Raw genomic sequence first — 15,288 nt, 5'->3', positions numbered from 1 at the left:
ATAGTGAGAACAAGTAGAGGCAAAGCTAGAGAGATCTCTTGCAGGACCCTGCAGTATCCAGCCGAGCCGGGTCTTGATTGCTACAGGGGCTCCAGGAGAGCCTAATTTCACAGGTTGTGTAGGGATGATAAGGTATGTATGATCAGCCCCTAGAAGGAGCAGGGGTCTTACTTTATTAAGCTGTTTGAGAGGTCCTTCAAAGCAAGCTGTCTAGGTTGACCATAACGCTCATCTAGGGCTCGTATAGCTTGAGTGTAAGGATCTGGGGCATAAACAAACCAATGCAAGTCTCCTCGCCTGGTCTACCTTTAGATGATCCAACAGGATGTGGTTATATTGCTCTGGTTCTCTTGGATCTAACAAGTTGGATTGGGCCATATTTAGCATCATGTACTGGCTTTCATCCTCTCTTGTGGGATCAGGGAAAGAAGGACCTTCTACCCTCCTATAGTTTAACTGTAGGGGGCCAATAGGAGGAACTAGCTGGCTTAGAGGGGCAGCCGATGTCAGGTGGTGGGACTGCACAATGAAAGGCTGGTATGCCGGCTGGACAGAATAGGACAAAACACCAGGCATAGGTTGATGTGGCAGTGTATAGACTGGGTGCATGGGGTTATACGAGGCTGGTACTTGAGATGTGTGAGCTGCAAGGACTGTGGCATAGGATGGTTGAGAGTGGCACGGCTGACAGGAGGAGGAGATGGAAGAGGACGGGGGCCTAAGTTCCTCTGTAGTCTGACAGGCTTGTGGTGATACTGCTGGTTGAAGGTTAAGATTATCAGGGAAAGGGGATGGTAAGCAAGACAGGAGTGCAGTCTGAGTATCAGGAATGGGAGCTATTGGAGAGGTATGTGGGGGTTCAACATCAGTGGTGTGGCGAGCAGGACGAGGGCCATGAGAGAGCGGCACAAGGCCGGTGGCGTGATTACTGATGAGCGGAGGAGGAGTATCTCTCACGGAGGAGTGGAAGCATAAAGGAGCAGCGACGACAGTGAAGAGCGAGAGAGGACAGGCCTGAACTTGTGTTTTGTTTTATTTTATTGTGACAGCAGTCGTCCATGAGGGGCTGCTGTCTTTTACTTTCGTTTTGTATTTGTTTTATTTTTTATATTAAAGTTTCATGAATGTTCGCCGGTTCCCGCCTCCTTCCCATAACAACGATCTAGCGTTGCATTGGTGCTGAAACCCGGGAGGGAAGAAGGAGGCAGGAACTGGCGAACATTCATGAAATAAAACAAAACACAAGTTCAGGCCTGTCCTCTCTCGCTCTTCACTGTCGTTGCTCCTCCTTTATGCTTCCGCTCCTCCGTGAGAGATACGAGACCGGTGCGTCGCGCAGGTGTCCCTCATCAGTAATCACGCCACAAAAGGCTCGTCCTGCTTGCCACAAGTGGTTTGCACTCTCGCAGATAGGACAGGTGAGTAAGGGTGTGGACTGTCCTCCTGAATGTCTCCCTCCGTGGACAGTTCCAACGCTGGCTCTTCCTCAGACTCATCCTCTTTCCAGGGTTGATAAAGAGGACCAGTGCCAGAAATATCTGCAGGATGAAGTGGTTGTTCTGGTGCTTCTGCTGTAGCTTGTGACCGCTGATGATATTGCAGGATGAAATCATCATAACGTGCGGGGAGCTGGGCTCATGCTGACACAATGAGGGCAGGGAGTGACTAGACATATCCACTGATCATCAATGACCTCCGGCTCGAAGGACCATAAAAAGGAGCAAGGGGGATTGCTTAGGTAGCTAGCTTGAAGCCAATGGGACTGTCGGAAAGAACAGATCCAGTCTAGTCAACTCAGGTATGGAAGTCTTTATTACGCATCCAAGCAGGTATTTTATGTGTCTGTATGTATGTGTGTCCGTGTGGTTTATGGTCAATTACACACTCGCAGGAAAAACAAAGGAGAAAAAACTCAGTCCTCTGTACAGTACGTACATGTGCAACAGAGGGAAGAAGCTGTGGGCACAGGTGCAGCTAATAAAGCCTGATAGGGTCCTAATTGGCTTGATCGGGTGGATGGAGCTAGAGGTTAACAGGGAAATTAACAGGCTAAGAGGGGTGTGGCACTTGCTTTGAGGATGCAGCTTAAGGCGATTTTTCGTCCGATTTTGAGCCGAATTCTGACTTTTGCGACTATTTTTCGGGTCAGGCCGATTTTCAGCTTTGTCGTGCGTCGTTTGTCATGCAGTGTTGTGCAGTGTACAGGGGGAAATGAGAGGCGATAAACCTCTCCCGACTGGCAATCGGCTGGTCGGAAGAATTTCTGGCATGTCAGAAATTTTGGTCGCTCCTCGTGACTATATCGCACAGTTGAAGCAGAGCTACGAACCGACTGCCCTAAACTCAGTGTTTTTTCCCTCACTGCGCCTGCGCGAAAACAAAAGTTTAACCAATTCATCTGCAGCAAGAAAGAAAATGAAAAGAGGGAGATCTTAATTTCTGTAGCTATCAAACTAGCTACAAATTACTGTTGCTTACCTCCAGTTCGTGTTGCAAAATGGATAAACCATGTTACCCACGTCTTCCAAGCCACCTGTGATGTAGCGACACCGTGTCCATGTAACAATGTCCATGTTAAACAAACTGTTTTTGAAATAAAGCTGTTTTGACTAATTATTGCAATGTTCGGATTAATAATAACTGTTAATAATTTTAGCCTATAGGCCTATAATTCATTGTAATCGACCTAAATCTTCTTAATATTGAAGCTGATGCTTGTTTTGACAATATCTCTGGATACATGATATCGTCTATTGGCGCAACCCGGCACGGAGGTTTATCGTGCATATTTCACACGTATAGTGTGAGCAGTCGCAGCTCGACGTTCGGACCGTACAGTGTGAGCACATAAATCCTGAGCTTTAGCTTTACATTGCATGCAATCTACTCGTTCAGTTTGAGTAGGTCCCTTGCTGAAATCGCACAGACATTGCACAGTGTATGCCCGCCTTTAGGGACACAAAAACTTCAACAGTGTGTGTGTGTGTGTGTCTCACCATCCCATCTGTGAGCTCAGAGTTAGTCGGACTCTCCAGAAGCATCAGCTGTTTCTCAAAGAGTTGTGCAATGGCTCGATGAACCAGCTCGTACTGCTCCTGTCATACAGAGGGAGGTCAGAGGCGTGAACGCAAAGTCTCTATTTCATACACTGAACCTGTAAGTTATTGTGTGTGAGCTGTTTATTTACTTTGGTCTGAACTGCAGAGTGCCGCTGCGTCCTCATCTCCTGAATCAGCTGGAACACGTTAAAATCTTCAGGAATTCTCTGCAAAAAAACACAGTGATGTCATCACTTCAGCAGTGAGACTCAAGTGTGTGCGTGAGTGTGTGTGTGCGCTTGTGTGTGCGTTACCCCAGCTTTCAGCAGGTTCCAGGTGTAGTCGATGGCACAGATGGCTCCTGTTCGCCCACAGCCAGCGCTGTCAACAAACACATGCAGTCACAAACTGATCACACACTCATTTCATATCAAACTAGTACACAGAGTGTACACATTATACAGAACAGATCAGATGGCCATCGCTTGCTCTTCTCACCCATCCACATCTGTTCATCATCATCACTAACAGACTCAGATCAGTTTCTTCCCATCAGCTCCTGAACTCAGACTCTAATAGGATATCACCCATTCTGAGCCCATAAACGCCTGACTTAAAATCACAGTGAAATCACAATGGACAATTCTTGTTTGATGGAATATTGCAGTGTTTATTCTAGGTGATTTATCGGGGCACATCATCATTAGTGTTAATAATCTTGAATCAGAATAAGTTCCTCTTGCAGCGTCTCTTCTCTTCTCTGATGATGTGGGCGGGGCAACCTGTCACTCACATGAGATCAGCCAATAGCAAACCACAACCATCCAATCAATTCCACACAGACACAATCAAGCCCCACCCACATTTGTTCTTGTTTCAGAAACGTTTCACTCGGATATACGACACAATAGAGAAGAAAAGACCAGCGCAACTACTGTTTCATGCCGTCTTTAACCTAAACCTCAGCCTGTCATCATTACCTATCAGAACGAAGCCAGAGAGAGTCACCGCTACGTTCATCATAAGAGCATGTGTGTGTCTCTGTCCGTCTGAGGAACAATCGTTACCAGAGGAAATCAAGACTGCTTGAGGTTCATTAAGAATATATAAGAGGTCTTTCTGAACACAAGACCATCAGACACAAGCAGATCGGATACCTGCAATGGACACAGATGGGAACGTCGTCGTGCTCCTGATATTCCCTCATCAGAGCGATCATATCCAAGATGGAATCGAATGATGACGGGACGTCGTGATCCGGCCAGTTCACATAATGGAACTGAGTCACTCGACGGGTTTCCTGACAGACGAGAGAAACACAGACACTGACAGTTACAAAAACTGAACTGATACAACAGACAGCTCTTCCACACAGAGATTCCGGATAAATATACGGATAATGTGTCCCGTGATTTGTTCTGGGATCGTTTGATTTTAGTTCATTCACACTGCCAGTGATTTTCCGGAATCTGTGAGTACGTTCACACACATCCCGTAAAGATCCCGTGAAGACATGTGGCGTCCGGATGTCATTGCGATGGCACGTGTGTTAGGGCTGTCAGAATGGCTGAAAAGCTAAATTCGAATTTCTTTCTTAAATATTAGCAAAATTCAAATTATATTCGTATTCTAAAGCAGTGGTTCTCAATTCCAGTCCTCGTGACCCACTGCTCTGCACATTTTGTATGTCTCCCTTATTTAACACACCTGAACCAGATCATCAGCTCATTAGGAGAGACTCCATGAACTGAACTAAGTGTGTCAGATAAGAGAGACATACAAAATGTGCAGAGCAGTGGGTCACGAGGACTGGAATTGAGAACCACTGTTCTAAAGGCAATACTTAACGTTAGAGGAAAAAAGCACTGTATTGTCTCCTGTGCCCACAAGAGGGCGCAAGTGAGCGCAATAAACAAATATAATCCAAATCAAGCATCGCATCTTATTGAAATGAAATGACATTCACTTTTTAAAGTGCATTAACTTTTCAAACAATTGTTCTTAAATAAAATATAATTTCCTTAATGACAATGTGCATGCAAGGACAATTAGGCTACAATAGTGCATAAAACTGTGTTCGAGCATCAGTAACTGAGAAAACACACTTCAACAGAAGCGTAATGAACTACATCAACACAAAATAGCAAACTGCCATTCAGAAACAATCCACTTGTACTCACTACATCTACATATGATCTGAGCGAGTGCTGAGCGCTTCTGTTGACAGTGTTTCCAGCTGACGAACACACACGCTTCAGCCTTAACCCAGCCAGGTGTGGTCAAGTATGTCTTTATGCCACCAACCAAGAGGGGTTTTGTCAGCAGGAAGCCTTTTCACACCATTTATCAAATAAACAACGCACTACTGTGTAAGCTAACAGAAAAAAACCTGCATCAGTTACGTCATCATCATGTCTCGTGCACCCCTTGACACACCAAACATTTGAATGCACGGTTTTTGCATTCGAATGTGTGGTGTGTGTTTTTTTTCTACGAAAATTCGAAATTCACATTCTTTTTTGACAGCCCTAACGTGCGTCATCACTACGACACACCCCTTACGGCATTGGTCCTGGCTTTTGTTCACACAGGGCGCGTTCCAGGACTGATCCTGGCAATGTTACTAGGTCCCCATCCCGGCATCAATCCCGGGACGTGTTTGCGTACACACGAAGGCACTCTAGCAATTTTACGGCTATTTCCCGGGATTAATGCGCTGTGTGAAAGGGGCTGTGGAGAGAGAGAGACACACACACACACACACACACACACACACAGACAGAGAGAGAGAGAGACTCACGTGATCAAACTCCACTGTAAGTGTCCGGATGAAATAATCCGTCCTTGGCTGCTCAGACTCCTGAAAGACAAACGTTTGTCTTTACTGATTCCTAACGGCTCGTCCCAAATGAGATTTAGTTTTTAGAAGGTTGTTCATGTGGCATTTTAAATGAAGCCCATATCAGACACTCTGATTATGCCTGAATTACGTTCTCAGATCTACATGAACCTGCTTGTGATGCGGTTTAATGTAAGGAGCACTAAAACACGAAACTTCTCGCACATAAAAATCTAAAAAAATCTTTAAATCAGATAATAGGAACTAAATTTGTTAACAAAAAAAAAGATTTATACTTAACTGTTTTCAACCATATTGTGCCTAATTTACTAGACAAATGGTGAAAAATCACAGTAAATCTGACCGCTGCTCACAGTGAAGAACATTGAGGGAAAAATCCAATACATATTCAATTTAATCCCACATGTGAAAGTTCCTCAGATCACGTTAGGAAAAGTAATGTGGACTCACACACGAGATCCTGAAGGGGCCGAACGTCACGGGCTCGTCTCCGAACACGGGGAAATAACGCTCACACTTCTTCTGCAGACGAAAGGGAGTGAAGAACATGTTTGTGTCTGTGAACTAGTGCTGGGGAAAAAAATATCGATTTCTCGATTTTAATCGACTAATTTTTTCAAACCAATGTCGATTCTTAAATCCCAATAATCGATTAGTCTATCCTGTTTTCAGTTGATGAATGAGCAGGACATTGTAGCCAATAAATCCCAATAACTATGTGCTTTGTTACGTCTGATACAAAGTCTCAGATTTCAAATTATGTCCATTTTATTACGAAATTCAAGAAAATTATATATATATATATATATATATATATATATATATATATATATATATATATATATATATATATATATATATATATATATATATATATATAATTTTTTATATTTTTCAATATTTAATGCATGTTTGAATAAATCCATCAAGTTTTTTTTTTTACACAATTTTTTACACAATGTTTATATTTCAAGAAATGAATTGGAGTAGAATTATGTAATTGTCAAGATAGTTTTATAACTTTATTATTATAAAAACGTAATTTAAGTGTTTGTATACAAATCAGTTAATTTTAACCTTCAGTATTATAGTAATGTACCGACTGACTCCCATCTAGAGTTTACTGCATTAGTTGAGATATTTTTTTTCTTTGAGAACATTTTCCATGTACTGTATCTGATATACATCCAAAATAATCTATATGGAATTGAGTCGAAATCGAATCATGAGATATGTGTGTCAATACCCAGCTCTACTGTGAACCTGAGCTTTTATGACTGAACACAGAATCCACACTGAATTCATCCTTACCCGTCCCATCTCAAACTCTCGACACGCCATCGTGATGACCTGCAGAACAGAAGACATGCGTCACTTATGAGAACACTCACACTCACTGTCACTGTCAAGCCCCTTTCACGCAGTGCGATGATCCCGGCAAATTGCCAGAACGCCTTCTGTGTGAACGCAAACACAACCCGGGATTGATGCCGGCATCGATGCAGGGTTGGGGGCCTAGTGACATTGCCGTGTTCAGTCCCTGAACGCGCGCTGTGTGAACAAAAGCCGTAATAACGCCGTGTCATAGTGATGACGCTGAAGCCGGGATCGTTCGCCAGCTGTGAAACGGTACGTAAAGTGCAAGTTTATGATCGAATCAGAGAAAAAAACTGCACAAGCGTGGTTTCTCAAGAGAGAGATCGCAGCTCATAAACGAACTGAAGACACTGCTGAGACATTACAAGTCACATCGATGTCACGTGTCTTTACGGGATTTTTATGTCTCACTCACACTCACTGTCTCACTCACACTGTCACTCACACTGTCACTCACACTGTCACTCACACTGTCACTCACACTGTCACTCACACTGTCACTCACTCACTCACTCACTCACTCACTCACTCACCTAATTTCCACCAACTGCGGATCTGCTCCGGAACGGCGGCGGAGTCAATAGGTTTCTATTATTCTATTCTATTTTTGCCGGATGCCTGAGAGCTCCGCAGCAATTCAGCACTTATATCGCACAATCATATGTGAATTCGCGAGATCTCGTGGGTCCTCGTGACTTCAGCTGTCAGTCACGGCCACAGCCGTTCCGCAACAAATCCGCACCTGGTGGGTATTGAAGGACGGCGGAGCATGGAGCCGACACGCAGCCGTTCTGCAGTTGGTGGAAATCCGGGGTCACTCTCACTGTCACACTCTCTCTCACACTCACACACTCACTCACTCTCAGTCACTTTCACACTCACTCACACTCACTCACACTCACTCTCACACTCACACTCTCTCTGTCTCACTCACAGTCACACTCACAGTCACACTCACACTCTCTCACTCACTCACACACACTCACACTCACTCACACTCACTCTCACTCTCACACTCACACTCTCTCTGTCTCACTCACAGTCACACTCACAGTCACACTCACACTCTCTCACTCACTCACACACACTCACACTCACTCACACTCACTCACTCTCTCTCTCTCACTGTCTCTCACTCACTCACACACACTCACACTCACTCACTCACTCACTCACACACACTCACTCTCTCTCTCTCTCTCTCTCACTCACTCAGTTACACTCACTCAGTCACACTCACTCAGTCACACTCACACTCACTCACTCTCTCTCTCTCACTGTCTCTCACTCACTCACACACACTCACACTCACTCACTCACTCTCTCTCTCTCACTGTCTCTCACTCACTCAGTCACACTCACTCACACACACTCACACTCACTCACTCTCTCTCTCTCACTGTCTCTCACTCACTCACACACACTCACACTCACACTCACTCACTCACTCTCTCTCTCTCACTGTCTCTCACTCACTCAGTCACACTCACTCACACACACTCACACTCACTCACTCTCTCTCTCTCACTGTCTCTCACTCACTCACACACACTCACACTCACTCACTCACTCACACACACTCACACTCACTCTCTCTCTCTCTCTCTCACTCACTCAGTTACACTCACTCAGTCACACTCACAGTCACTGTCACACACTAGAATCACTCACCGCAACCCTGTATTCCCAGATCATCCTCCAGAAGTCCAGCACTGTGTTGGGCAGCGGCCCCTGAGTGGCGATGTAGGCCTTCGGCCCGTCTATTCCCTGCACACACACACACACCTGATCAACCACATGCGATCTACAGTCTCCACGGCTTCATCAGACTGTTTAAGCGAGACTCTAGTTGATGTTTATGTGTGTCACATCAGGGCAAAGATAAGAAACACTTCAGTTCAAGAGTCAAGAAAGCAAACAGCTGTTGAATGGAGAGTAACTACGATTGCGCTGATATACGTGTCTGCATTCACACACACACACACAGTGAGGGGCGTCTGCAGAGACAGGAAGTCTTCAGTACCTTGATGAAGTTTGCATTGATGTAATCTGTGTCCTGGTTGGATGTTTTTAACGTCATCTTCACACGACTGTGGTCGACTGACGTGCGAGAGAAAGACAGTGTCAGCAGATACACACACACACACCAGAAACAACAACACAAGCCTTCCTCACACTATTATCATCCTCATCTTTATTTCTGTTCATGAACAAACATCACTCGTGTGATCTCAGACGGACACATGTTAGCGCTGGATCATGAACGTTTACTCACACGGCAGAATGTCCTTGTATCGGTTCTTCTTCACGTTTTCCTCCTGTTCTCCTACATTTGTGGGGTAGATCTTCTCTGTTCTGTATTTGGTTGATAATCGGCGTAATCTCTGCAAAAGACACACAGAACAGCTTTAACAGAAGAAAGATTGTGTTAAGCCACAGACATTTACAGCAGAGGAAACGAGTTCAGCGCTTCAGACGCAGGAGGAGTGAGTGCGAACAGAACCGAGAAACAGAAGTTACTGTGGAGATTCTCAGATCAGCTGCAGGTTTGGACCATCAGCACTTTATTAGTGTGTTTATTAGTGTTTGTCATGTTTATGTGACACATCCACATCACACATCCGCACAACATCCACTCAGATATAGTAGATTCCTTTGTCAATAAACCACTAGTTCACTTGTGAGCGACAATCATGTTCAAACATCATGTCTGTCTTTCTCCTCCTCCATGTGGCTCATCAAACATAGGAAGCTGTGTGTGTGTGTGTGTGTGTGTGTGTGCTGCAATACTTCCTTTCCTGCCAGTGTTGGGGAGGAACAATGGCCGACATGACACAGTTCTGCTGTGTTGTCTTCTCATTGGTCCATTTCCTGGTCAACCAGTCAGAGCCGACACCCACATAGCAGACAGGCATGTCACATCACACACACACACACACACACACAAATTTATCTGTCTCAGACTTCTATTGATGTAATATGTCTAACCACTGCAGACAAACCCACAACAGAAGTGTGTGATGATGGAGATCACTGACCGCTCTGCTCAGGTTTACATCAGTCCATCTATTACTGTGCCATAATCCACTCACAACAAACCACACAAAAAGTGTGATTACATGAGACTAGTTACTCTAAACTAGTTTATAATGAATCTCTGACAGCAGCAGTGACTCAAAGCCCCTCCCTCTGCGTCCTGATTGGCTGAGCTCTAAGAGGCTGTGACACACACACACACACACACACACACACACACACACACACACACACACACACACAGACCTTCACACAGATGATTCAACATCCCTGAACACTCATGGACACGTCCAGCAGATACTGAGACTAACCCATTACTGAGACTAGACTAACCCATGACTAAGACTAAACCATTACTGAGACTAGACTAACCCATTACTGAGACTAACCCATTTGAGACTAACCCATTACTGAGACTAACCCATTACTGAGACTAACCCATTACTGAGACTAACCCATTACTGAGACTAACCCATTACTGAGACTAGACTAACCCATTACTGAGACTAACCCATTACTGAGACTAGACTAACCCATTTGAGACTAACCCATTACTGAGACTAGACTAACCCATTACTAAGACTAAACCATTACTGAGACTAGACTTACCCATTACTGAGACTAAACCATTACTGAGACTAGACTAACCCATTACTGAGACTAACCCATTTGAGACTAACCCATTACTGAGACTAGACTAACCCATTTGAGACTAACCCATTACTAAGACTAAACCATTACTGAGACTAGACTAACCCATTACTGAGACTAAACCATTACTGAGACTAGACTAACCCATTACTGAGACAAACCCATTTGAGACTAACCCATTACTGAGACTAGACTAACCCATTTGAGACTAACCCATTACTGAGACTAGACTAACCCATTACTAAGACTAAACCATTACTGAGACTAGACTAACCCATTACTGAGACTAACCCATTACTGAGACTAGACTAACCCATTACTGAGACTAACCCATTTGAGACTAACCCATTACTGAGACTAGACTAACCCATTTGAGACTAACCCATTACTGAGACTAGACTAACCCATTACTAAGACTAAACCATTACTGAGACTAGACTAACCCATTACTGAGACTAAACCATTACTGAGACTAGACTAACCCATTACTGAGACTAACCCATTTGAGACTAACCCATTACTGAGACTAGACTAACCCATTTGAGACTAACCCATTACTGAGACTAGACTAACCCATTACTAAGACTAAACCATTACTGAGACTAGACTAACCCATTACTGAGACTAGACTAACCCATTACTGAGACTAACCCATTTGAGACTAACCCATTACTGAGACTAGACTAACCCATTTGAGACTAACCCATTACTGAGACTAGACTAACCCATTACTAAGACTAAACCATTACTGAGACTAGACTAACCCATTACTGAGACTAAACCATTACTGAGACTAGACTAACCCATTACTGAGACTAGACTAACCCATTACTTAGACTAACCCATTACTGAGACTAACCCATTACTGAGACTAACCCATTACTGAGACTAACCCATTACTGAGACTAGACTAACCCATTACTGAGACTAATCCATTTGAGACTAACCCATTACTGAGACTATAAACTACTTCATGGTTTGTGTTCTCGAGACACTAGGCCAGGGATAGGCAACTCCGGTCCTGGAGGGCCACTGTCCTGCAGAGTTTAGCTCCAACCCTAATTAAACACACCTGAACAAGGCAATCAATGTTTTCAGGATTACTAGATAGATACAGGCAGGTGAGTTTTTATCAGGGCTGAAGCTAAACTCTGCAGGACAGCGGCCCTCCAGGACCGGAGTTGCCTATCCCTGCACTAGGCGCTGTTTTGTGCGGATGGGCGGCCGGAGTGTGTTAAGGGTTTTCTGTTAGAGCGGTGTCGTGTTAGCGGCCCCTAAGTTAATAACTAATGATCTTCGCAACGGAAGTGAATCAGTCAAAACTAACTTTATCTGGACAATAACTTTATTCTCGAGCTGCTGTAAAGCCTAAACAATCTCTGTTACTGTAATCTCCTGTTATCACTGTAAAGCTGCTGTGAAACATCTCTATTGTTAAAGCACTGTATAAATGAAGGAGACGTGACTAGATTAGCATTAGCCAGACGCCGTACAGCTGCTACTGACGTGTTTCAAATGATAAGCCATATTTGAGGTCAGTGTTTTCCTGCACACTGTAATTATGTTAACGATAACGATCGGTCCCTCACAGACTTACACACGAGGATGTTTTTTTCTTTGACTAATCGACTAATAAATTTTTTGGTCGACTATTAAGGGTTAACTAACATTAACCGCTGAACAACACGAGGCTCACAACGCTCGTATGAAAGTGACATCACAGCAAATCAATGAAAAAAAAAGAATAATAGAGAAAGTGACATGACACACAAACACACACAAACAAACAAACACAAACACACACATACACTCAGTCAGTTATGAACACAGGAAAGCAGGACAGAGGGATGAACACACACTCGTTTCTCACTGGAAGTATTTTTACACAAAACAGGATGTGGATGTCAAGGTCAGAAGCCACACACACGCACACACACACACGCGCACACACACACACAGACACAGAGACACACACACAGAGACACACACGCACACACACACACACACACACAGAGACACACACACGGACACACACACGGACACACACACGGACACACACACGGACACACACACGGACACACAGACACAGAGACACAGACACAGAGACACAGACACACAGAGACACACACGCACGCACACACACACACGGACACACACACATAGACACACACACATAGACACGCACACATAGACACGCACACGGACACACACACAGAGACACGCACACGGACACGCACGCACGCACGCACGCACGCACGCACGCACGCACGCACGCACGCACACACAGACACAAGAGACGCACACACAGACACAGAGACGCACACAGACACAGAGACACACACACAGACACAGAGACACACACACAGACACAGAGACACACACACAGAGACACACACACAGAGACACACACACAGAGACACACACACAGAGACACACACACAGAGACACACACACAGAGACACACACACAGACACAGAGACACACACACAGACACAGAGACACACGCACAGACACAGAGACACACGCACAGACACAGAGACACACGCACAGACACAGAGACACACGCACAGAGACACACGCACGGGGACACACACACGGGGACACACACACGGGGACACACACACGGGGACACACACACGGGGACACGCACGGGGACACACGCACGGGGACACACGCACGGGGACACACGCACGGGGACACACGCACGGGGACACACGCACGGGGACACACGCACGGGGACACACGCACGGGGACACACGCACGGGGACACACGGACACGCGCACGGGCACACGCACGGGCGCACACGGACGCGCACACGGACACACACGGACACACACGGACACACACGGACACACACGGACACACACGGACACACACGGACACACACGGACACACACGGACACACACGGACACACACGGACACACGGCTGTGACTAGTGCACCTGGCAGAGGTTGAGCGATATATAACACACATAATGACATGAAATAATCCTCACAACACTAATCAAACAGACTCAAACGCACACGCTTAAATACGCAGTAAGACGCTTACAAGGCCGCAGCAGAACACACACACACACAAGACTATTGTTACATCACTTCCTGTAAGGGCTTCTGGGAATTTCTGAGCTTTAAAGTCCCTGTAAAGTCAAAATTAAGTATGTGTTCTGAGTTCTGAGTGTTCACACCACAGAAAAATGTGTTATTAGCCACCCAAGCCAAATTTGAATGATAAAAAAAGCCAGCAAGTACATAAAATAAGCTATCAAAATCTTGAAAAAATGAGCAGTAGTCTCTGCTCTCAAACGCTGGGGGCGTGTCCACTGGCTGCGCTGAAACCACGCCCACTCGCGGGAAAGCTACCGTCGCCACACTCAACTGTCACCGCTACAGCCGGAATGGATGCTCCTAGCAGCTTAATTTGTTTTACAAAGCCATACATGTTCGAGCCCGGACTACCTACTATAATTATAACATAAGCACACAAGGCAACTTACACTCATTGGTGGGCACACACTGCCGACGATGGCACCAGCTGTCGGCGCGACGGGAGGATGATCGCCGAGGCGGGAGATAGTCAGCTCGGCCCCATTCACCAGTAACAGCGGATTATCAGTGAATCCCAGTTGTCTCCGACGAAAGTTTATAAAACTATCCCGTGTAAAATTATCACTACAGAGGCGGGTTTTGGCGGTGATCCTCGACTCTCCATCAAGGTGGCTCTTCACAAAATTAATCCACCTCTTGTTGATATGATAGTTTTTCGGAAATTTAAATAAGACACCGATCTGTTTTGTACGTGATCGCATCCAGGTAATACGCATTTCCGTGACGAAGGCATAGCTAGCTAGCAAACTGTAGGATGTAGTAACTAATCGTACTGACAGTAACTCGCGATCGGCAAACTGATGTGAATGTGCTATATTGTTAGGGGAGGGGCCAGCGTCAGGGGCTCCAGTGCGTCATCAAGTAGGGGCGTGTCCAGGAGCTCAGGGGCTCCAGTGCGTCATCAAGTAGGGGCGTGTCCAGGAGCTCAGGGGCTTCAGTGCGTCATCAAGTAGGGGCGTGTCCAGGAGCTCAGGGGCTTCAGTGCGTCATCAAGTAGGGGCGTATCCAGGAGCTCAGGGGCTCCAGTGCGTCATCAAGTAGGGGCGTGTCCAGGAGCTCAGGGGCTCCAGTGCGTCATCAAGTAGGGGCGTGTCCAGGAGCTCAGGGGCTTCAGTGCGTCATCAAGTAGGGGCGTGTCCAGGAGCTCAGGGGCTCCAGTGCGTCATCAAGTAGGGGCGTGTCCAGGAGCTCAGGGGCTCCAGTGCGTCATCAAGTAG

At 45.6% G+C, this 15,288-nt stretch overlaps 1 protein-coding gene across 2 annotated transcripts in view; it reads right to left on the bottom strand.

Annotated features, from left to right (window-relative positions):
* The window catches only part of ptpn12 (protein tyrosine phosphatase non-receptor type 12), a 28,584-nt gene that overhangs the window by 11,016 nt on the left and 2,280 nt on the right, over positions 1-15,288 (bottom strand). For both annotated transcript variants that reach the window (XM_084111372.1, XM_084111371.1), the window contains exons 2-11: positions 9,551-9,659; positions 9,299-9,375; positions 8,947-9,042; positions 7,210-7,248; positions 6,349-6,420; positions 5,839-5,898; positions 4,196-4,338; positions 3,353-3,419; positions 3,188-3,265; positions 2,997-3,095 (exon numbers count right to left, since the gene is read on the bottom strand). In XM_084111372.1, coding sequence (XP_083967498.1) covers positions 2,997-3,095; positions 3,188-3,265; positions 3,353-3,419; positions 4,196-4,338; positions 5,839-5,898; positions 6,349-6,420; positions 7,210-7,248; positions 8,947-9,042; positions 9,299-9,375; positions 9,551-9,659 — 840 coding nt within the window. The remainder of the gene's footprint in view (positions 1-2,996; positions 3,096-3,187; positions 3,266-3,352; positions 3,420-4,195; positions 4,339-5,838; positions 5,899-6,348; positions 6,421-7,209; positions 7,249-8,946; positions 9,043-9,298; positions 9,376-9,550; positions 9,660-15,288) is intronic.

This window comes from Abramis brama, assembly GCF_963993115.1.
Source record: "Abramis brama genome assembly, chromosome: 4".
NCBI lineage: Eukaryota > Metazoa > Chordata > Actinopteri > Cypriniformes > Leuciscidae > Abramis > Abramis brama.
Note: the sequence above shows the minus strand (reverse complement) of the source record. Positions and strands in the feature narration are given on the sequence as shown.